Source organism: Ischnura elegans, chromosome 3 (genome assembly GCF_921293095.1).
Source record: "Ischnura elegans chromosome 3, ioIscEleg1.1, whole genome shotgun sequence".
In the NCBI taxonomy this organism is placed as follows: Eukaryota; Metazoa; Arthropoda; class Insecta; order Odonata; family Coenagrionidae; genus Ischnura; species Ischnura elegans.
In genome coordinates, this window is record NC_060248.1 from 32602377 (window position 1) to 32627347 (window position 24971).

General features: G+C 39.4%; 1 protein-coding gene across 2 annotated transcripts; it reads left to right on the forward strand.

Moving 5' to 3' along the window:
* Positions 1-3227: 3227 nt before the first annotated feature.
* On the forward strand, positions 3228-24497 carry LOC124155633 (hydroxyproline dehydrogenase-like). Of its 2 annotated transcripts, none has more exons than XM_046529629.1 (9): positions 3228-3401; positions 11626-11991; positions 12942-13228; positions 14251-14386; positions 15962-16142; positions 21807-21958; positions 22083-22255; positions 23529-23722; positions 23948-24497. In XM_046529629.1, exons 2-9 carry the CDS (start codon positions 11683-11685, stop codon positions 24109-24111), a joined length of 1596 nt encoding a protein of 531 aa, XP_046385585.1. In that variant the 5' UTR covers positions 3228-3401; positions 11626-11682; the 3' UTR covers positions 24112-24497. The 2 variants fall into 2 exon arrangements, with proteins under 2 accessions (XP_046385585.1, XP_046385584.1); XM_046529628.1 differs by having other exon boundaries at positions 11629-11991.
* Positions 24498-24971: the final 474 nt, after the last annotated feature.

Here is a 24971-nt window from a genome sequence, read left to right on the forward strand (position 1 = left end):
TTGGAAATTATGAGACCCATGTGGGCTAATTTTTGGAAGACAGACTTATTATATTAGTTCCTGAGATGGCCGCATTCAGACGTCAATGAGTTTGGCACTAATTTTTTTCCGTCGCTGCACACACCAAGATCCTGAACACCTGGCGATAGAATTAAGAAAACGTCCAAAAATCTTTTTACTCACGCATCGAGGCTTAAAAGAGGTGCGCGGCACTTAAACGGGTTTATGCGGTGAAAACCTCGCGAAAGGCACAACTTGCGGCAAATCGTGTCCTCGATGAACTCCACAGGTGCAAATATAAACGGTGTGACGTCAATGGTCCGAAGTCATATTGGAATGGCAATGGAAAAACCAAGATGACTATATGGTGGAGGTCCCAGTCTGTACCATAGAAGCTTGATGTATTTTTCCACCTAAGACTCATTTTATTCGCGTCCACAGCAACCTTACGAGGGCAAAGCGATCCAATTATATCTATATCTATAAAAGAGTATGTCTGTTTGTATGTCCGCTATGCATTTCCATACGGCTGCACGGATTTTAACCGAAGTTAGTACGTAGGTGCATCTCATGATCCCAAAGCCCGTAGTGTTACTTCTGATTTTGCTCTTTGCGCCGTTTTTTCATTATCGTTCGTTACGTCACGTCATACAACTAACATACAACTGGTTGGACATCCTTCCGGGTAGGCACACCTCTGCACGATTAAAGGGGAGGGGGAAGAGAGAAAAAAATCCAACCCTAAGGATTCTACACTGAACTATTAATCCTCTCGGTGCAAACCTTTTTGCTGGGGTATGCGTTCACACGACATTTTTTGTCTACGCACGTTTGGAAACATTAACGCTCAATGCTGTGGAGCAGGGTATTAGCTGATCCCGTGCGCGGTATAGGAAATCATTTTTTTCATTCTTTGTTTTAACATATTTATATCATCATCGTGTCTGCTTTGTTCCTTTACCTAAAAATCCTGCCATGTGATCATGAATTCCAAGTTTCCAACTTATCTCGGCACTATCCTCCACGAATAACGCCGGGTGGCCTGCTATTTCTTAATATTTTCAAAAGAGTATTTGCAAGCGTAGTAAATGTCATTTAAATGTTATGCAACCTATACATTAAATCATCTTGAATATTAATTTCTGTTGACAGCCCTAATTGTGACTTATTTCTCCGTGAACTTCTGGTCGCTCAGCCGTCAGCGACGCGAGTGGCGGCTTTGGTAAACCCAGTTAAATGTGCGGTGGGTAACAACTCATTCAGTGGACCATTGAAGCAGGGGCGCCGACCTACAAAAAATATTGGGGGGCCCAAACCGGGGATCTTGCCCCAGGAATTTTATAAGTCGTGAGTTTTTAGTATTTTAAGCATTTTAGAAGAGTCATATGATCAGCATTAGAACCCTGATAACTCGAATCCTTAAATCTGGACACTCCGGGGAAAATCGACAAGTCTGGCACATTTTTTCGTCACGCCCATAATCAATTTTTGAGGGGGCTCGGGCCCCCTCAGGCCATATGGAGTCGGCGCCATTTCATTGAAGTATCCACTATTGTCAGATTCGTGGGTAAAATTTAAATACCTATTAACGTATTTGATCGAAGCCATTCAATTTTCGCGTCCAAAAATTTTCATTTCCTCCGCCGTTCACTAGCGCCAGGTTGAAAACCCTTCCACCTACCTCCACCAGGAGCGGATTGAGGTTGTTTTTTTCACGCCCGACGCACGATTCCCTCATAACTTTCCGCAGGGCCTTTGTGGTATGCAATGCCTCTCAGCAGTCTGGCGTCTAACATTTGATATGATTGGGTAAGAGGATTTTAGATATTCGTCAATAATTTTTAAACATTGTTTGTTAAGCTGGTGAAACAAAAATTTCCATTAATGAGCCAACTTAAATATTACCGCGTTTACCTTCATAAGCCCCGTTCACAACGAATTAACTTGAAGTCACTCGGCTAATTATGCGCCAGATCAATAAATGTCATAATTGCTTCAATCGCAGCACTAACCGAACATCGATCGTGAAATCGATTTTAAAAGACTTGCGTTTGTTTTTATTTCCTTAGATTGGCAAAACTTTCTTCCAGTGCTACTCGTAAATTTCAAGTTAAACATGTCTATTTATTTTTTCAAGTTTTCCGAAAATTGCGACGGCCAGACCACCTCCTCCCCCCCTTAAACCGACAATGACCTTCCTCGCTCCCTTCCGTTTTTCTCTCTCTTTTTCTGCATAGTTTATCCCAATTACCAACTTTCTTCATGAGCTATTTGTTAATTTTTAATCAGACTTGTCTATTTATATTCTCATTATCTCCAAAAATAGGGTAGTTTCCTTCATCAAAGAAAAAGAAAAGCATTGATTGCGATTCGCTACCCACCATTAGTGTATTCATAATATACAAATTATTTGGTTTTAGAAATCCCAGTTTAGACGAATGGCAAGGGTCAATTTTAACCGCATTCGAAAAAGTCCAGATTGGCGCCCATGCGATGCCACTCCACGTGACGTCACAGGGGCCCAGATGCTATACGAGTAGTCAGGAGTTTTACATCGTCTGAGGTTACCAATGCATGCATGAGGCACAGAGCTCAGGGAAACATGTCTTAATAATCACCTATTAAAACTGGCTAAGGTCGGAAAGTTTTCTTCGTTTGATAAGGTATTAATAATCCTAATTTAAGCCAAGCGCTACCAGCTAGCAGGGTACTCTGCTACCTGCTAGCATCCTGCGTCGTATCAGCGCTCAAAGCCTCGCCCCAAGGTCACCTCACTTGCGGCAGCAGGAACCAGAACGACGTCACACGGAGTTTTCCCAGCATTCATACTTACCCGTCGCGTTTTCGCGCTCTTGAAAATTTTCACTTTTCATTTAATCGCGAAAAATAGATATCGTCATTTAAAAATCTAAAAGCGTGAAATACGTATTCCAGGAGTAATAATCTTTCGATTTAGGCAATAAAAAAATAATAGGAAACCACCCTATTGCGACGACCGACCCCCGCCTTAACCCGCAAATGACCTCCTCACTTCTATTGCCGCGTATTTCACCCCCTCTTATCTCTTTTTCTGTTGTTCATCCCACATTTTCTTCTCTCTCCTCTCCCCCTCTTCTCCTATTCCTTCGCATTCCCTCCGCTCTGCTCTATTTTCGTCTCACCGTAAAACATCAGCGAGGCACGATGGGGAGGGGGTAGGAAAGTCCCCCCTCAGCCTCCGACGGCGAATTCTAGAAACACGTCTACACGCGGCTGAAGAACAGTCGCGGAGTGGCATCTGCACCAGGAGTGCGTGAGTTCGATTCATTCGCCGGAGCAAACGAGTGGAAGTTGACAGAAGACGTCACCAACCGTGGTGGGAGATCCCGTCAGAACACTTGGAGAGTGTTTGAAGTTCACAGGTAATGCCAGTGGAATATTCATCATCCTCATCAGAGTGTCAATATTGGAATTGCCATGTTCGTAGAATGGAGCACTCCCTCGGTGACTTACCTCCTGTACTTATTCATTATTTATCGAACTTTGTGGGCGCTACAGTGTCATTTCAAGAGGATTATTATTAACGTCATTACCCGCAACTTAAGGCCGGACTGTGACATTTGTATATAACCTATGGCAGGTAACATAAAGCAGTAAAGATTTCTCGGGTATTGCACCGGGTCAGGTCCTCCATGTCTCCTTCCAACGTTTTGATAAGTAACTCGCCCATCGTCTCCAGGGATTCAGGAATCATCCCTGAAGACGATGGGCGAGTTGCTTATCGAAACGTTGGAAGAAGACATGGAGGACCTGACCCGGTGCAATACCCGAGAAATCTTTACTGCTATTGTTCACCGGGAAAAATCCAAACATTATAAACATAGGAAAACGTTTATATGGCGCTTGGAATTTTATTACCCGTCCCAGCTTTCGACAAACTATGTCATTAACAAGGAAATACCCTTTACAACGGCATAGTTTGTTTGAACCAGAGTCGGTCGGTTGTCGGACATGGTCGGTTGATGTGTGGACCATTCAAACGTTTTCCAGAGATTATTTTACCTTCTTAAGCCCCGTTCACAACGACTGAACTTGACGTAACTTGTCGTACAATGCTCTAGATAAATAAATGACATATTCCTTCAATCGCAGCACTAACCGCGCATCGATCGTGAATTCGATTTTGTAAGACTTACGTAAGTATGTTCTTATTCCCTTGGATTGGCAAAACTTTCTTGATGTGCTTCTTCTTAAGTTCAAATTAAACTTATCTATTTCTCAATTAATGACAATCCTAAGGCGATTTAAGATATTTCAAGTTGTTTAACTATTGATATCGTGGCCGTGAAATAATTTATAGTCTCCCACTTTTTTCTTCTATAAAACATCACTTAGCTCGTTGGCCCTTGACGCCAGTGAAATTATGAACCACATTTTATCCGAACATTTGATTATTAATGTCAATGATTTTTTTGGTATTCCTTAAATTCCAATATTCCTATTGTAATATTTCTCGGAACGTTCATAATTAATGTGTAAGGTAATTTATTTCATGCTCCTCGAGATAACTCGTAAAACTGTATTGAGTATCCATGAAAATAACTCCATGAAGTATATTTTTCTCGCTTTTATTCCGGAATACCGCAATACATAAGCGTGGATGAAGTCTCACGTAAGTGTTGGTACCATGAAGAAAACGTTCCGACCACCTTTGCGAATATTTTTCTTTTACATCCATTATCACCTGTTGCATACATCTCATACAAGTCCTTATTTTGCCAATATTCATTCGACCGTTGCCTTCGTAACCGAATATTTGCCTTGGGAATGTGTTTCTTTAAAAAGAATAGCGTAAAAACGTTTAGAATCTGAATGGCGCGATTATTTTCCAGTCTCGAGTTGATATTATTAGAGATACGCTTCTTAATGATAAGGAAACGTACAGCCGAAGCTATTATTTATCATATCATTCGAACCTTTGTGCAGTAATGAGGTTCATCATTTCCTCATCCATTATTCTCTGTAGGTTTCATTTCTATTAACAAGCAGTAACACGCATTTGGTTGAGTTTGCAACTCCATAAGTAGTTTCACCTATATTCTGCCTGCACCAGATCTTACCCATGGAGGCGGTATGAAAATTTAAGTACCATTTTGCTTCTCTAGTTATGAGTAGAATGACAATTGGTTGGTGGCGTCAATGAAAATTGTGTTCAAACGTGTTGATTTGGAGATTGACTTTATAACAATCGGTAAATATCATTGATTTTTCCCACCATCAAAAACATTTATCTTCCGTTTTGTCTTTCTAATAATCTTTTACGCGTTATATCTTACTAATAATAAAATGTCTTCTTCGACACTGCCCAGCAAGCCTAGGAAAGGTTAGACGCTGCTCTTCACTCAATTCTCCCATCAGCTGAACTTTTCTCACCGGGATGGATATTTCTTCTCCTTCACATCTTTCATTATATATTTCGTATTTTTGATTCGAGGTCATCCTTTTCCCATTCTTTTCATCCGCTTGTCCCACGGCGATTGTCTTCATCAGGCTGCCTCAATATATTCCGCATTAAGTTGCTCTGTCTCTTTCTTAAAATTTCCCTCAGAATAATTGTGTTTTGTTTATGACAGACTTATTAGTAAAGTATGATATGGTATGATAGGCTTATTAATAAAGTACTATTTGTTAAAATTGTATTGGATATCTATGAAACTAGTCGCTCAATTGTTACCGTTTCCCTCTTCTACCGCATGATATCATAAAATAGAATGCGTGTGCGAAGTTTCCCTGATATCTTTGGGTTGACAAAAAGAGTTCCAGCCGCAGTATTTCAATTTTTAGCGCATTTTCTCATAAATGGGAAAACAAATAGTCGCTATTGTACTCGGTTTCAGCAATAAAAGACACTTTGTTACTTCCACGTCCTCACTTTGACGTCACTTTACAGAACATTATGAAATGTAGCAAGATATCGATTGTGGTTGTAGGTTCGGTATGAAATGCCATTTCCTAAAACATACGACCTTAGTCTGAGGCTTTATTTGATTACACATGATTAATTTTGTTTACTATTTTCGTTAATTTTGTTTTTCATTAAGTTTAGATAGATATACTAGATGTGCTGTAAACATTCCATTAACTTTACATTATTGAAAAACTGATTCCTTTGAAATAATTGCCTTTGAAAAATATTATTGCTAGTTTTCTTTACTACCGCTGATTGCTGTGAAAAAATGGATTTAGAGTTTCCTTCGTAATTCACTTTTTTGGTTAATTTTAGCGTTATACATATCGCAGCGTAATAAACTAATCGCAGTTTGATATGCTAATCGCAGTAAAGAAAACTGAACTATACTAGAGAAAATGCGCTGTATCTAACTCACTGGAGTGAGTACTGATCTATATTTTTCTCTTTGGTTCACCGTGGAAAAATAAATCTCGCTATAAGACAACATGGGAAAAACAACTTTCTTGGTTTTCATCTACGCTGTCTATTTGGGGGAGTTTCCATGTTTCTCTTCTCTCCCCGTTCTACTCTCTCGTGCCAAGGGAAAGAGCGACGCGTGCGGCAGGGAGAGTTGCGCAACTCGCCCGTCTTTTCCCCCCCGTGCTATTCTCCTGCGCTGTCCGATTTCCCTTCCTGTGGCTTAGGCCCGTCATCAACAGTTTGTCTGATGGATGGTTTTATAGAAATCATGTGCCTGAAGACGATTAGCCTGGAGGATGATCTTGGCGCTAATCAGATTTACTCAGATTGGTTTTCATTCCGAATGGCTGCACTGTTTTTCACGGTTACAACCTCCCTCCTTGAGCCTTAAAAAGAAGCGCCAAAAACGAATGAGATGGCCTCAAAAATTATGATAGATACTCGCACAAAATTACTGTTTTTTAATACTAAACGTCACGTTTTCAACATCAAAAATACCATGATTTTCTGGGGAAGACTCCCATTTGCCCTCGAGTGTTTTTCATGCATCCTGAAATCTCCGTTAAACACCCCCCTCTCCCATTTTAAAATGCCGCCACTAAATGGCTGATTTCAATTTTTTCCAATCCGATCGGAATTCTTCTTATTTGCTACCAAAAACAAGACCAAAATTAAAATGGTCAACCGGGTGAACCATGGGGAAGTACCAAGAAGAGTCGGAGAGAAGATGCACCCTATGAAAAAGGAGAACAACTTAGTCGGCCGTATATTGAAGCATAATGGCCATAGCTCAGGATTCTAATACAGACGACTTTAACCAGTCGTCAGCTTGAAAATATAAAAAGAAATAGGCTGAAAGCTTTTGGTTCTCCCTATTCAGTTTGAGAAATTAATGTTTTTCGAGTTTTGAAGTAGTATACTACGTCCATGTACGTAGATTTGTCTATGTATGGTAAAAGAAGTGGCGGATCCAGGATAGGGACAAGGGGGGGGGGGGTTAAAAATTCCAGCAGTAGTGGGGGTCGGAAAAAAATTACTATTCTATCTAGTGTAAATTGGATACCCAAGGGGGGCTATAGATCCCCCTTCCTCCCCATAGATCCGCCACTGGGTAAAACAAATTTGTTTTCTGTAGCCATGACTTCTAAATTTCAAAAAATGGCGAGAAAAGACATATAGATGGTAAAACGTTATTCGGAAAAGCCTTGAAAATGAACAATTCGTTCTCCGGAATGTCGTTATGCGTCACGCCGAAGAGTGGGCTGAAATAAAAAATAGCTGGCCAAAAAACTCGGAAACGGTTATTTTTTAGCCAGGAATTGAAATTTCGCATAAATATTTTTGAATGGTTTGTGCATAGCTTTCCGCGATTATTTTTTCTGTCTCCCTCATAAACTGTGTACAAAATAGGATCAAAGATGAACAAGAATTGTAAAAAATGTCCTCCATCTATTTTCTTGGTAAATCCCCTAAATTAATCTCTAACCTTACTTTCGTGGTTTTTTTACGAAAAATGTCAAATCATCTAAATTTACAAATCTCTGTTAAACCATCATTTGAAAGAGGGTTACAATATTTTTATCAACAATTGCTTTGCAACAAATTGGCACCGCCGATTTTCAGTCAATCCTTTTCCATATCGGCTTTTAAAAAGTAGTTGATAACACCTGTCAACGCTGAAGTGACTTATACAGCACCTTCCTACATAATTCAAGATCATGACTCCATTGAAACACCTTGCGAATTCTCGTGACGCTGAATTTTACATCTTTCATTCGAACGTTTTTGGAGTCACTTCGGCGTAAATGGAGCCTTTCACTCGTCCAAGAACTCAAGAAATATTCATTCATAAAAACAATTCGTGTTTCTGTCTCTCCTTGTTGCCAATATCTATGCGCTATCTGAATGAATACAAACTATTCTTGGAGAACTTTAGAACTATTGTTGTTCAAAAAATAAATGAAATGAAAATATATTAAATATTCCTTAAAATATTTAATATGGACGAGATATATCAGCTAGAAAACAATCGTCGGTTCTAATATTTTAGTGACTAGAGCGCTGTTTAGTAAACGTATAAAGCGTTGAGAAACCACACATACTTTGTGGTATTCCCAGATAAAATTGAAAATGATACAATTTATAGATTATTTATTTATATTTAAAATATAAATGTAACTAATTTTGTTCAATGGAAACAATTTATAACAAGAATTAATACAATATAAGAATTGGGTACCTTTCCTTTCGAAAGTTTGATATGATTTAGAAAATGTGGCTTCCATTTCTCCGCTATAATCATGACCAAACTCGTAATTAATTGAAATTAATCTTTCCCAGTTAATATTCTACTTGGACCTTGTATTTTACTGACGTAGTTTATTGTATGTACCCTCAGAGACCAATGAGTTCCGCTTCAGCCTCGGCATTAACTCTTAAAATTAATGTCTTTTCAAATTATTACGAAAGGTACATATTGTACCGGTTAACAAAGATTTTCATGGACCATGTTACAAACCTCTCCGGCGTACTCTCCCTTCCAGATCGTACTTCACTCTCTGATCAGTTCACAATAAGACCTAATCCATTTCATTCAATCCATAAATTATGTTTTCTTCCAAATATTTTCCCACTTGCCTAACTTTCTTCCTTCATAAAACGGTTTTTAACGTACCCTCCCCGCTTAGCCCTCGCGACATGCAGACCCTCTATCTCCTCCGTTTCTCTTCTTGAAGCTTCCTCTCCTCGCCCACCAGGTCTAGCACTTCGTAGCTCCTCTTCCGTGCACTTCCCCTTGCCGTTCTAATCCACACTTAGAACTCGAACGTCTTCTGCTTTTCCTCATCCTCTTTCCTCAACGTCCAAGTTTCCGTTCTGCAAAGCGCAACACTCCATGTTAAAGTCTTTACTAGTCTTTTCTTTACAGTCTTACCCAACATTCCTATCAGGGGCGCAGCTAGGAATTAAGGCTGGGAGGGGTTTACGTGCAACTAATACCGGTGTGTGTGGGGGTATAGTATACCCATCAGGATAAGCGTAAGGTTGAAATTAATAAATTGCGGAATTTTAAAGATACATGGTTCAAAATAGTGAGTTTTACGGCTTTCTGAGGGATATTTTATTCATCCTTACACTATTCTATTAGTAATATCAATCCAATTAGGTAAAATGAATTAAACTTTTAAAAATTCTCTAAGCTCCCCAAAACCCCCCCTCGCTGCGCCACTGATTCCTATCACCAGCTCTTTCCTATTCAAAAAGGCCTCCTGAATAGGAGAGTGCTAATCAGAGGATGTTATTGTGAGATATCAGAGACATAATTCTCAAAGTGGAAAGGCTTGCGTTTCCGTGTAACCGAGGGCTTCGTTCGCTAGGGTGATTTATTAATTACTCACGGTTGGGCCACTAATTCCAGATAGGATGATGGGTAGGAGCAAGACGAAAGGTCCATGTGGTGTCCTGTGGGAGACATTTTTGGAATGGACGTGGGAAAACAAATCAAAAACATGACAATCAAATGATCCTTCCCGAATGAAGTCGCTCTCAAACAATCAGAACCAAAAATGCAATTCAAGAAAAGATATTCGATTGATGTAAGAGAATGGTAAGTTGTAACGAAAGAAAAACCTACCTACCCATCCATCCACTCCTTAGTATACAATAGAGTAACGCTTGAATTTCCAGCCATTTTTTATGAGCGGGTGTCTTCATCAGTGTTCTTGTGTATTAATTCGTTCTAGAAGAGTCACTCATTAAGGGAAGGAATCGCTCACATTATGATAAATAATGCAGTGAACCAACCAGTAAATTTCCAACGAAGAAAATAATTGTTTAGAATGCCAAATGCAGAATTTGATTTCGGTAACGTCCCTTTTCGCGCCACCTTCCCTGGGGTGTTGAGGCACATGATGCAGTTCACGGCGTAGTAGGGTCAATGGAAAGAAGGGAATCTCTAATACTACCCTTACATGAATAACATGTATGGTTCCACGAGAACCCATACTCCACTCCAGAGTCGAAAAAGCATTCATAATTTGCGAAATGATTCCGACAGTTGTATAAAAAAACGAATTTACCGCAGCTACGCGTGCACTGATCCAACCTCTCAAAAATCGAAAATCCTCAATAAATCCACGGTATATAACCATTTAATATCAGTTAAAACAATCGTACCTTGAACAACTTGAATTCAATAAGTTAATGGACACATAAATTGAATAATACAAGCAGTGGTGTAACTATGGGTGGGATAGATCCCACCCCCTAAGCTTCAGAGAAAAAGAATTATTATAAAACTATTGATTAGTTTTGATATACAATAACTGCATCTACTTAAAGTTAAATTTTAAGTACCAAAATAATGCAAATTCATATCCAGGCATGTCATTTTTCAAAAATTTTCTCGGACCTCGATAGGTTGGGGGGGGGGGAGTCGCCCCCTAGTCCCCTCATCCCCCCAAAGCATATTCCTAGTTATGCCACTGAATGCAAGGGAGTCACTGCATGTCGAGATCCCGTGGCGCAAAGGCGCGTCGCGCGATTAAAAAAATGGAGTTTATTTTCGGCGTCGCAAACTTTTTTCAAATATTTTCACGGATATCTTTAGATAATACCCTAATGAGGCATCCTCGTGACCATTTTCCGAATACAAATGGTAATGTTTTTTATTTCAGAAAAATTCCCCGATTCTTACTCCTGTTAACTTTTAAGATTTTCGAAGACATTGAGAGCGGGCGGTTTTTAAAATATTTGGTCGTGTTTAAGCCACCCTCTAGGTAATGAGTAAGACCTGTGAGAAATGACTTGCCCTTTCTTAACCATCAATTTTTTGTGCGTATTTTCCAAAGTTATCGCATAAAAGCTATTTTGTACTTTAGTCCGGCGATTTCCGATTTGGGACCACTGTGCGACGGATAGAAAAGCAGAAAAATACGGGTACATATCTTAATTTTCAAACTCTTTCAAAATTGACAATAAAATAAAATTTGTGTTCAGGGCCATTCTCTTTCTTTGCGAAAGTATTTCACGTTCAAAGCTCCAGTTCTTTTTTTATCCACTTCTGAGCCCATGTGCTGTGTAAAAACCGAATAGATCGATGAGTATGATCGATCGATGAGACGTATCGAAAAACGGAAAAAATCCCTTAATTTTTAAATTTCTATCATAATCGAAAATTTAACAAAAATGATGAAAGAAGTAATAATCGTTTTTCCTAGCAGTAAGGCAGCGGAGAAGGTCATCTCCCATCTGGTGCAATCCTCCTCTGGTGAGAGATGACGCCGTCCCCAGCTCATGTCCTCCGACGTGCAGTGGTCGATTCCCGGCACCTGGGAAGGCCCCTTGCCGCCGCGTCTGGATGCCATCCTCACCACCTCCTCCTCGCGTCATCCCCCCTGTCCTCTTCATCTTCTCCTCTTGGTGGAGGGGCCCACCAAATGAATGGACCCGATCTTCCGTCCTCCCGCCTCAAGTTCGACGACCACCGCGCTGTCTTCAGCCACAAGACCAGCTGGGAGATCCTCAGGGGTCTTTTAGTCCTCCGAATATTCGGAACGGATATCGTCGCTGGGAACGCACTCAAGGCAAGTAAGCATAATCGACATATCCAGGAAATTTGGCTCGGGGGTTGGGGGACCACCCCAGGAGCACCCCCCCCTCTGGGGGTTGTTCCTCCATTTCAAGTGGGGGTGTTTCTCCACCGGAAATTTTTTTGCGATTAACCATATCGGAAATTATTTCAAGCCTATTTTTTATGACATTTTTGTGTAATAATGAAAGGGGTTTTTGTTGGATAAAAAGTGACTGGGGACCATGATAGTGGGTGAAGTGATTGGCTCATATTTGAAAGGCCCCAGGTTCAAATCCCAGGTGAAGCCCTCGGACATGCTTAAATTAAATCTTTGAAGTTTGAGGTGGCTCAGGGAAAGAAACTATGAGTACTTATACCCTGAATATGTGATATCCACTGGCCTGTGGCTAAGCCTGGGGTGAGGTCTACCCTCGCCTATTTAGTCCAACCCTCATATCTCTGGCTCTCAAATCTGAAACACTGCATTATGCTAATAGCCATACCCTCTTCTGTTTAACACACAGGGCTATTTCTTTATATTTTACCTGATATATCATCAGTGGTGTAGCCAGGAATTTTGTTCGGGGGTTCTTAGGGCTAAAAAAACAGGGTACTAAGTAGAGGGTTTTAAACTAGTTTTAACACTTTTCATAATCGAAAAAACTTCATTTGTTAAAGAAATATTTGTTAAATTCATGACTTTTCAATATTTTGTTTTCTTTTATGAAGGAAAATAATTGTGCTTTTATATTTTGGGGGGTCCAGACCCCCCGGGATATCCCCTGGCTGTGCCACTGTAAATTATAATGCTTACCTGATATTTATAATAATTTTTCTTTAAATTCTCATTCAGTTTTAGAATGCATTGTATTTTCAAACTCGCAAGTAAAAATACAGTGTGAGCATTTTTTATTCACAGTCACTGTAAACTCACCTCTTTAGTTAATGATTTGCATTGCCTAGTGTTTCAGACTCAGCCATCGGCTTTTCGGTGAAAGGATTCTGGGCTGGATCCTCCGCCCCACAATATATGCACAATTTGTGGCCGCCGGCAAGAAGAAGAGCAAAACTGGCGATTCTGCCAATGGCAGTGTGCTGCAGCAGGTTGAAGCTGTTGCTTTTCCATCCCTACAACAGGGTTCGGAGGAAGCACGGGAGGGACTGGAAGCAGCTGCAGGGATTGTGAAAGACCTCGGCCTCCGACTGATGGTGGCCCCCACGCTAGAGGGGGATGTAGGAGAGGGTGGAAGGTTAGCTCATCCAATATCCATTGCCAGCAACGACCCAAAAGTCTAAACTTAGCCCTCTTTCACTAAGAGGCAGATGACCTGCACTGACTAACACTGTTTAACTTCTCCGGCTTAATTTTGTGGAACCACGACGTAGGAAAAGAAAATTGACTACATATCATCCACACTGATAGTTTACGAACGATCATGATTTCAATCAATACCAATGTCACCATCGAGGTCTTATGGGCCCTAAAAATTCACACTTCCAAGGTGATATTTGAATGTGGACAATTTTTGGGCTGGGAATTTAACAAAAATGGCTTGCCCTTGTTGGTAGCTGTAATGATGCTAGTTAATTTATCTATTGAGTCATACCTGGCAAGGATAAGTCATCTTCTGCTAAGGTTACATACATGCTGTGAGAGGCAAAGAGGGCTCAACTGATATCAAGTTAAAATTAACGTATTTCCTTCAAGATTTATCTTCTCCATTAAAACGATTACACTATAGACACATTCATATAAAAAATATTCTTCTAGTCCCAAGGATTTTATTATGAAAAGGTTTGATTATATTTCTTCATGCATTTTACCTCATGTTCATTATCATTCTCCTTTCTATTTACAAACTGTCTTTTTTTTCTCTGTGGAACTACCCTTGTAAAATTTTCCATCACTTTCCAAATTTATGTACCTACTAATGTTTGTGCTCAATTTCACTCCCAAGTCAATTAATTTATAGATGTCCTTAAAGAAAAAGCAGCCTGCATCATAGCAGTGCTCATAGCTTCGCACTAAGGCGGCCTCACACAGCGGCAGCTGGGATGAGAATGACATTGCACAGGCTTTTCCCAGCATTCATACTTAGCCGTCACGTTTTCTGGTGCTTGAAAATTTTCACTTTTCATTTAATCGCAAAAAATAGATATCGTCATTTAAAATCTAAAAGCTTGAAAGACGTGCTTCAGGAGTAGTAATCTTTCGATTTAGGCAATAAAATAAAATAGGAAACCACCCTATTGAATTGTTTTATCATTTCAGGGAAGAGCTCTATGATAGAAATCTTCAGGAGTTACTGCAATTAGCTGAATGGGCCTGGAATTTTGGCGGAGGAGTTGATAAGAGGAAGCCGTGTCTGCAAGTTAAAGCAACAGCTTTGCTATCAGCTGATGTGCTGGTGAGGAAATACCTATCAAATTAAAACTCTGGTCATTTATTCAAAAACTTAAAATATTTTTATGCCTCAAAATATGATATGTATTTCTGTAACCAAGAAAGTCAATGGCCCAACCAAGTAATTAAAAATTTCCCTACACAATTAAAAGAGCTAGAAACTGTGATGTAGTCAATGGATTTAATTTAGGATATTGCAAATTTTGCCAGAAAGGTCTTCAAATTTAGTGGTTCCAGAAGGTTACAATTATGAGCATCAAAAAATATCACGAAGCATACATAGCAACTCCTCCCCCTTTAAGGAGGAACCTGCGCTTCGAAATACTGCTTTCATTAGTTAGATAAACTCAAACAAAAAATAATCAAAAATAATATACGTCCATGACTCATCACTTGTAATCAAGAGTAAATCAAATTTCACACCACTAAATCATTCACTCCATTAATTTGACTTACACCAAATTGGAAAGGTTAGCACTTTTTGCATGAGGTTCCAGCCTTCTGACAACGTACAGGCAAACACTTTGGTATCACTCTCAATCCTTCCTTGGTGATGGTGAAGGACTTATTGCTTGCATCCACATGCCGACAAGATCTCGCAAATATTCTGCTCTCATTATCAGGCTTGGCATTCCTCAGCTTTCAACCACAGTTTTACGGCCTCCTTCCCTTTCCACCAGGAAAAATAACCACTCAACCCTCTGCTGACAGCTCACAGGTTAGAACTAAAATATGCCACAGGTGGAATTTTGATCTTGACCACCAAATCACATATTATTGTATTAAAGAATTGTCAGTGGTAAAGAGACTTGCGTAAAGGCAATATGTATATTTTCAGCATTTCACAATTAATTACTGACCCCAATATAAATTGACTGTATTACTTGAATGAGAGAGAATGCAAACAAGCAGTTCCTACCTTTATTTGGCCACAGCAAATGGTATGCCTGTCTTTTTGAAGGCTATTTCCTGCCTACTCCTAAATCATGGCTGGCCCTTTCTCATCTGTATCCTTTGATTTGCATGGTCTGATGCTGAATCCAATCAGTCTTTTGCAGATGTCCTACACCAGAAATTTTTAACTCTTGATTTTTAAAATATGTAACCCAAAACCATTTTCAATATGCTGCATATGCCTTTTTTTACTAAACATGCTATATTTGAGCAGTGGCGCAGCAAGGGGTTTTGGGGGATGAAACCCCCCCCCAGAGGTCACAGAAATTTTTTAGTTAAATCTATTTTACTTAATTGGATCAATATTGCTTATAGAATAGCGTGAGGATTAATTAAATATCCCTCAGAAGACCGTAAAAATCACCATTTTGAACCATTTATCTTAATTTTTTTCCGGCGGAAGGCCTCCGCACCTACCACTTACCCTGGCAGGAATGCAATACCCCAAGCCCCCCAGTATTAATTGCGCCTGAAACCCCCCCTAGCCTTAATTCTTAGCTGCGCCCCTATGTTTGAGCATGCATTGCATTTATATTATAGTACTCCATTAAAAATTCAAAATGAGCTGGTTCCATTTGCATGCCTTAGCTAGTTTCTGTTCTAATTTTAATTTTTCCTCCACCAGAAAGTATTAGCCAAAAGGTTCCAAGAGTCACCCGAGTTGGAGAGGATTAAATTGGTGGAACAAGTGGCACAGACAGCTCTCAACCCTTCTGCATCAGTGACTGCTTGGAGAGGGATTATGGGGATCAACAAAGACACCAATGATGCCATTCACAAGGGTGCAAGAAGACTTGGAGTCTTGGGTATGAACTACTTGTTTTCCCCTATCTGCAGTCAACACACTATGCAGCTAAGGGGAGGCATAACTAAGCTAATACCTATGAGTTTGATTCAGAGCAGTGGCGGATACATATGGGGAGGTGCAGGGGGCACAACCCCTCCCCCTTGCGGGGCCACCCACATTGCCTAACATTTCAGAACCATAATAGTAACTTTTTATATCATAAGATAGCATCACCAAATTGTATATGTATATAATCAGTGAAAAATGAAACTTTCTTAAACTTTGCATACAACTTATTTTTCATTCCGATAAAAGCAAAGGTAGCTCAAGAAATATTTTCCGCCCTCCCCTTGAGTGTTTTCTGTATCCGCTACTGATTCAGAGTGAACCATGTGAAAAATAAGTAGCCTTAGTTATTCCTATCAGTGGGGGGGGGGGGGGGTTTGGTGGATAAACCCCCCCCCCCATAGCTCAGAGAAATTTTTAAGTTTAACCCATTTTACTTAATTTGATAGATTTTACCAATAGAATAGAGTAAGGATGAATAAAATATCCCTCAGAAAGCCGTAAAACTCACCATTTTGAACCAATTATCTTTAAAATTACTTAACTTATTAATCTTGCACCTACCGCTTATCCTGGTGGGTATACCATAACCCACACACCCCGGTGTTAGTTGCACCTATACCCCCCTCCCCCCAGCCTTAATTCCTAGCTGCGCCCCTTATTCCTATCAGCTGTAGTTTTTACCAAAGCCACTTTCAGATTATCCAGCTTTTTGCCATTCACCAACAATGTCACAGTACCATAAAAATACACGCTTTCAACCAAAGGCATTGTGTGCTGTGATGGGTACATTATAATCAGAGATGGGCAAAATACACGTCAAATGTATTTTAGATACAAAATACAAATTACTTTTAAAATCTGTATTTCAAATACAAAATACAAATTACTTCTAAAAATTGTATTTTCGATACTAAATACAAATGTAATTTCAAAATACATTCTTAAAATACAAAATAAATGCCTTCACCGAAGTTCTTATCTAATAAAAAAGTAAAATCAATTCAAATATGAACTATTTTTAGAATGAGAGGCTCAAACATTCTTACAATGTATTTATAAGTAACTGGCAATCAGACCATTATCCAGGGCAAAATCTTTTAAATAATATGGGGAATATATGGTAATAATTTGTTTATTTCACTAGTCTCACTTACTCCTCCTTAATGCTCCTTTCCCTTCAAAGGCAATAATGTTTCAAATATAGAGACTGCTAAATTACTTCTTTTGCAATTGTGAATAAATCCTGCAAAAGAAAATAACCTTTCCACAGGAGCACTGGATGTGAGGCCAGAGTTATAACGTACAAACAACTTTTTGTTTGCACTTGCACATATCGATTTGTCACCTAGAAATAGCAATACTTCAATTTCATTCCTATTTAAAACATTGAATGAGGAATGTCCCGGGACATTTGAAAAGGTTTTTACGGAAGTAAATCAAGGGGCAATTTATTGTCCCATAGATGGCAGGCTAATACCGATTCGGTATCCCTGCCATATCGTCGCGCGCTCTTACAAATTACACCCAAAAAAATTATTTGTATTTTGATTTTGAATGTATTTTAAAAATACAAATTACTCTTTAGATGTATTTTCATTACAAAATACAAAATACTCTCAGAAAATGTATTTCCGATACAAATTACAAACTACAAATGTATCGAAAATACGTATTTCAAATACAAGTATTTTAGATACTGCCCATCTCTGATTATAATCAAATAGTAACCTTCTGAATAATTCTGACTAGCTTAGAAATCTACATATACATTTGAAATATAATACATAGGAGTGCTCAGCTGAATGAAAATTTGTACTGAGAATGTACTGATGTGTACTGGTGGCCATTTTCTTATCAGAGCCATGGACAGTGCAAATATAAAAGTCAACAAATGAAAGTGGCCTAAGGATGATCATGAGGGTGGCCATGACTGTGTATGTGGGAAAGTTTTTACCTAATATCTTCCAGAGGGCCCCATAAAATTTACCCATTGGTCTAAAATTAATAATTTTAAAGTCTCAACTCAACATAATATTGTATACCAATGTCTCATTGAATTCTGATGGAGATGCCTCAGTTTGGAGAAAAAAAAATTTTTTAAATCAAATGTTTTTCCTCCATAACTACAAAACCTTTGGTCAAAGTAATTGAAATATTATTTAACGAGCGTACTGTGCCCGCTCCCAGCGGGCTTCCCCCGCTCTTTTCAATGCAGGTCCACAGAGGGATAGGCGCATTTCTAATTTTAAAATGTAGAAAATAAAGGCAGGGTCTTATGTACAAATTTAATTGGAATGTTCATGTGCAAATTGAGGTCAGACGACCTCTTAAAACACAACATTGGAAGTAATTACACTATCCTCTGTTAAACACACTTGATGACTCATACCAGAGAGGAGAGATCCTTGCTCATACTTACATATCAACAGGAGACTTGAATGTGGAATCAGCCGCATTTTGATAAAAGTTATTTAAAGAATGCGAGATATTGTTGCAAATGAACAAATGTATCAGTTTGTGCGCCGTTAACGTCAGGAATATTTACCGGTTTTTTTTTGTTTTCTTTAATTATTTAAAAACCAATTTTAGGAAACAATAACAATATTTAGGAAGTAAGATATGCCTTCGCATGTTCTCTGATAAATTCTGTGCATTTTGGTACCTGATTTGTAGAGTTTGGTTGCGTATAAGTTGAGAAAAAGGTATCTATACAGTAGAAATAATATAGAAGATGAGAAAGGAAATTTTTATTGTTTTCAACTTTTTCTTAATGCTCATTTTTTATCAAACTGATAGATTTGTCTCAAAAGTATTTTAAATACCATGTCTAAGTGCGTACCCTACAGGATGATTTGTAGACCCAAAATTACCGTATAAGCTTGTGTAAGAGGCGCACCTTTTTTCCCAGACATTGCACCCGAAAATGGGGGTGCGCCTCTTACACAAACTTCTTATCTCCTCCCCTCCCCTTCACCGGTCGCAAGTCCAAGGGGAACTGAGTGGCCTTGGTTTTCAGCGTGAGCCAGTCATCTGAAACCCTGGGTCAAAATCAAACGGCAGGCAGGGGAGTTTATCCCTTAGTGACGTATTTTTAAAATGCTCCTGTTTGAATTTCTTGCAAGCATCGCGCCGTCACGTCGGTACCCCAGAGGTGAACATTGAAAAGATCGCGCGGGGTGATTCGCTCCGGAGCGCGCGCTAAATTTACTGCCACGAGTGGGCATCCCGCGGCATTTATACTGCATAGTGTAATCGCTTATCAAACGTATAGAAACGCGTCGTTTTGAAGGACATACCTGGTTAACAGTCAACATCTGTCTTGCCGAGCAATTTCCATTACGTTGAGCACCTGATTTTTCAAAAATCATCTTCAGACGCTAATATGAGGATTTTTGCAACTGAAAATTATATTGGTGTCTAAACCTGCGGTTTAAAAAATTCGAACGAGTGTGTTCATTGTTGGACTAAATGGTGGATAGAAGAAATCGGAAATGCTTATAAGTGAAGAGCGCTGAAGGCGAGGTCGAGGGGAAGGAGCGCGCTCCCTCCCCTCCGTATTTCAAGCTACGAGGCTATGAGCGAAGGAGCAAGGGAAGAACACGTCCGATCTTGCATGTGACGTCGTTGCCTTTAATGCGAAGGGGCGAAGGCACAGCAATGTGATATACGCAGTTTGCGTTGCCTGAAGTTTCCAGTCCGTCTCGTCTTGTTTGAATGCGCTTATGCTACGCTTGTTTCTTCCGAAATTGTGCTGTTTGGACTATGTTGAATTTTAGTAGCCTTGTTTTAGCAATAAATCTTTGTGTCAATCAATTAGAGCTCAAAAAACTTAAATGCTGTCAGATATACATCGCGTTCGGTCAAATTCTTTTTAGAACCTCGTGCGTGTCTTACGATTGCTGAAAGATATCGAGATATCTCCGAGCTCAGAAGGTGACTCACCTAGCATTTGACCTCCAGAAACTCGGAAAATTGAACCTGGTAGACCGAAAAAGGTCAGTTGGTGAGATGGGGTAGGGATGAAACACGTTTCAATTGTTCCCCTGTAACTTGAAATTTTCCTATTTTCCTGTGGAGTCTCGGAAAGGAAAAAAACGGCAGAGGCATTGGCTGATGGAGGGCCGAGTGTAGTTCCGTTAGGCCCCTTGCACCCACACCGATTTTGGAAAGCCGGTAAAATATCGGCCGATATTTTACCGGCGAAGCGATGCTTGCACACACGCCAGATTTTTACCGGTCAAACGATAAGTTGCTATGTTTTTTAGCCGGCGCCGGCGATCCACAGTGACAATGGCCGGCAGCTAACCGGCATTTTGCCGGTGCCGGCGCGTGGTCGGTACGTGTGCAAGCTCCAATGCTTTCCCATTGTTCACTATTGGAATGTGGACGGCCGATATTTTACCCGCCGTCCAAAATCGGTGTGTGTGCAAGGGGCCTTAAATCTACGACGTGGTTATTATCCTACGGCGCTGAGATTTCCCCGATTGTTGTCCAATCTCTTGGGAAGGTTCATGCTATGTGCCTGTCGTGTTTTGCCTTAAAATTTTCTACGGCTGCAATTCTATTGCAATACTCCTTCGAGAGCTTTTAAACAAAATTGTTCGTGAGTAGGACAAGCAACGTAGAGCGATGGCGTATGCGAAGAGAGGATCGGAACTCTTTCTACTCCCTCTTATGCCGCTATCACCGCCGCAGTTATCAAAATTTCCTCTTTCAAATAGTACTGAAAGAGGAAATTTCGATTACTGCCGAAATTCCAGGCATACATCTGCAACACCGCATGATAGGATTTAAAAAAATGCCGCAAAATTTTTTCTTTACAGCTTCGATCCTCAAAATAGGGGTGCGCCTCTTACACGTGTGCGCCTCTTACACAAGCTTATACGGTATCTCAAAAATCATTTACTCTGCTTTCCAGTTTTTTTATGTGATATGATTTAATACAATATAAATGGCAAAATTGTGATATTTAAAAATATATTCATATCTATAATTTTTTTAATTGTCAGCAGTGAATAGTTTTTTAAAACCAGGTGGTCCACATCCTCTCATTAGATCCTTTGACAAAGCAGATACTCTTGAGTCCAAACTACTCCTTGAGTGAGAAACGAATTAGCTTGAGTATAAAGCGAGGGTTTTCTACTGTGCCTATAAAGAAAAAAAATAGTATGAGCCATTGAGATGGCTGAGAGAGCAATTAAGGCTGGAGGGTTGGAAATACTATTAGATTTTTCCAGCATTCTCCTGTGCATGCACACATATACATTCCCCACAGCTGAAGGTGAAATAAAATAGTTAAATAAAATATTACTGTTGGAGAAATTTCGTATTTCAACACATTTAAAGCTGTAGAGGTCATGCTCCCAATTTTAGTTAATAAGACTGTTACAAAATTATGATACCCCTTAGATTCCATCATTGATGCATTCAACTTCTGTGTACTGCATTTAAGCGGTGAGATATGTGGATTTTCCTATAAAATAAAGTGTTTTTCTGCTAATGCTATAGGTATTTCAGATGTAAAATGGCAGTATTAGCCAAAATGGAAAATAGATTGTAAATTCCAGCACTTCAACTTTGAAATTTCAAGCCATGGTCAAATCTTGGGTTTCAGGTGCTACTGCACAGGAGAAAGGCTTGACACTATTAGTGGATGCAGAGTTTAGCTATGTCAATGAGGCTGTAAGCCTGTTAGCTTTGGCAGCTATGTCTCTGTTCAATAAAAATCAACCATTAGTTTGCCACACTCTTCAATGCTACTTTAAGGTAAGCTACAAATACCACTTCATTCTTTGTCTCGACTACAATTTTGTCAAAATTGAGTGAACTTTCAGTCAGTCATGAATCATGTATCCCATTTCAGATGCCCAATTGATTATTGCATTTTTAGGGTACTCAAATGCAACTGGAGAGAGAGATAAAGATGGCTGAGGCTTTGGGAATTTGCTATGGTGCCAAAATTGTAAGAGGTGCCTACTTGGAACAAGAAAGAAGTCTAGCTCCTGGCAAAGAAAGTCAGCTAACCTGTGAAACACATGAGGAAACTGGGCATAATTACAAAAGGTAGTTTAGAATAAATGATATTGAATGCGGGTATGATTTTAGAAGTAGTATTTAGTAACCTAACTAGCTAGGCAGACTTAAGTCTTGAATTAGAGTAAGAATTCTGTCATATATATGAGGTATAATCAGGAGCTTGCTTATTTGTAGAATTCACAACTGAGATCATTAAACATAATACAGTGGAACCTCGATAAAGCGAGTACGGGCTATAGCGACACCCCCGCTATTACGAGAGATAGCCGATGCACCGTCGATTGACCCTATAATAAGCGTGTTAAAAAATTCGTTTTTACGAGACCCTTTCGGTGTTGGCTCTCGCCATAGCGAGGGTTTCACCGCCGGAAGACTTTCATGAAGACTCCTTAACCTCTGTAATTGCTAGCGATCTGTTAGAAATGAAGTTAATGGAGTGCTCAGTCTCAAATTTATGTGGTAAACTGTCGTTCGATAAATATAATGATGACAAAACAATGCTTTGCATGATTTTTATTCAGTGCGGCGCTTATAAATTGTTTGAATAGTTGGTCGTTATTTGAGTAAGGAAATTTAGTGATGCAAAAAAACATCGCCTTTCGTCTGGATTTATGCTTACGTTTATCGGATAGATGTTTATCTGTCGCCGCACCACTCCTGTTCCTGTATATCTGTTCACAACAGGTATATTGGCTATTATTCGCTCCACCTCCGATAAAGCGACAATTCGCTATAGCGAGTGTTTATTAGTGCACCGTGGGGTGTCGTTATATCGAGGTTTCACTGTATGCTTCAAATTTCCTTAATATTTACTTGGAGAATCCTTCAGTGATGTCAGGCTACTTAGAGTAGGTATTTGCTAGATAATTGGGATGGTTCATTATACTCTAGACTGCTCCCATGGGCTCCAGGATGGGAAACATAATTTTTACTCTTCACAGTCATTCTGTGATACATACTTATTCAGACTGTTAATGTTTTAATTCTTTCTTTACTTTCCATATTTCTGGGAGGACCCTGGGCTCCTCCCCTCCCCCCCCCCCCCCCCCAACCATTACAAATGCCCCTGACATCTTCGACTGAAAAGAATATCAAATACTAAGATCTCCCTCCATTACCTCACTTATTTTTGAAGTGAGAAAGATGATCGTGTACTATGGTAGATGTTGGATTAGGTATCAAGTAACAGCCGTGGAAAGTCCAATTATAGGCCACACGAGAAATACATTTTGCTTCTAATCTGTGGTTGAGTCTGCTAGCATGAATTTATCGAAATTATCCAAAATGCTTTTAATTTCAGGGTCATATCACATTTCATGGAGTATGCCGCCACTAAGAAACCTGGTAAATGCTTGGTTTTAGTTGCAACCCACAATGAGGATGGAATACGCCATGCTGTGGATAAACTTCACTCCCTAAAGATTTCTCCTATGGATGGCAGGATTGTGTTTGCTCAAATTTATGGAATGGCCGAACAGATTTCCATGCCTTTGGGTAAGCCTTCATGTTATTACTGCTCTAAATATAAGTAAAAATGTGTGCCTACATTTTTACTACATACTTTTCTGGTGATCTATTATGACTACTCATTATCCACTTACACTCTAAATGATTTTTTAAAGTTAACATTTCATGTGTAGTAATAAATGTAAAATTTTAAGTACAAATTCACCCTCCTCCTTGCTATAAACTGATCATTGAGAATTTTCCATTTTCCAGTGAGAGGAGGATATGTCGTCTACAAGTCAGTCCCTGTGGGTGGCTTAACTCAAGTCCTTCCTTATCTGGCACGTCGTGCAGCCGAAAACAGATCAGTACTCCTAGGGGCGAGGAAAGAGAGGGAGTTACTGCAAAGTGAATTGCTCTGGCGACTAAAGGGATGAATTTTATTCCCTCTAGCATGTACTAAGGACTAATTTTTACATATTTTGTAAGCCAGAATTGAAATACAATCTAAAAATGAAAGGTCGATTAATTGGATAAATACCTCTTGCTATGCATTTGCTATGGTGGATTCATTATGATGATCAAGTGCTCACCTCTCTCCTTTTATTTATTTTCATTAAATATGTGACTTTATTAAAGTTCATATGCAATAAACTTTTATGTAAAGCTGTTTTACTGCAGCTGAGCAAAATGTTGACATGTGGATAAATCAGTTCATTTTCTCCTTCAATACTACAGATATTGTTGGCCAAATCATAGGTATTCTGCAGGACCTTTTCAATAGGCTTTCTAATTCAAATATTAAAGTTCTACGCTAAAATAACTCAATGGTTTTTAATTGTTGCTCCTGTGTATTCCAAAGTCATCTCATGTTTATCACCACTCTCCTGCTACCAGTAGAGAGCGCAAGGGGTGAGGCCTGGGGGGTCTGGGACCCCCAGAAATATAAAAATACAATTACAGTACACTCCCGATTATCCGGGCTAATGATGGGGAGAGACGGCACGAATAATCTGAAAACACGGATAATCCAAACTCTTCTTAAATGTCGTGTAATGTTCATAATGTACGTAAAACAAACTATATTATTATTTATGCAGTTATTCTGTTATTTAAGAGTGCTTCCCGGACTCATTGAGAGCTTTCTTCGCCAGTTCGCGATCTTTTTAGCGGCGATAACATGGTTGACTCGTATTATTAATTCTCCATGAAAGGCCTACTTTCGTAAACCACACATCCGTGGCTATGTGATCATGGATACAGAAAAGTGGTTTGCAAGAATACTTGCGGTACTTAC

What these genes read in the sequence shown, in the direction of transcription:
- LOC124155633 (XM_046529629.1), top strand. Translation starts at nt 11,683, where the DNA reads ATGACGCCGTCCCCAGCTCATGTCCTCCGACGTGCAGTGGTCGATTCC. An exon ending in AAGAAGACTTGGAGTCTTGG is followed by an intron (nt 16,143 to 21,806) that starts GTATGAACTACT and finishes CTTGGGTTTCAG; the next exon opens with GTGCTACTGCACAGGAGAAA. An exon ending in ACTGGGCATAATTACAAAAG is followed by an intron (nt 22,256 to 23,528) that starts GTAGTTTAGAAT and finishes TTTTAATTTCAG; the next exon opens with GGTCATATCACATTTCATGG.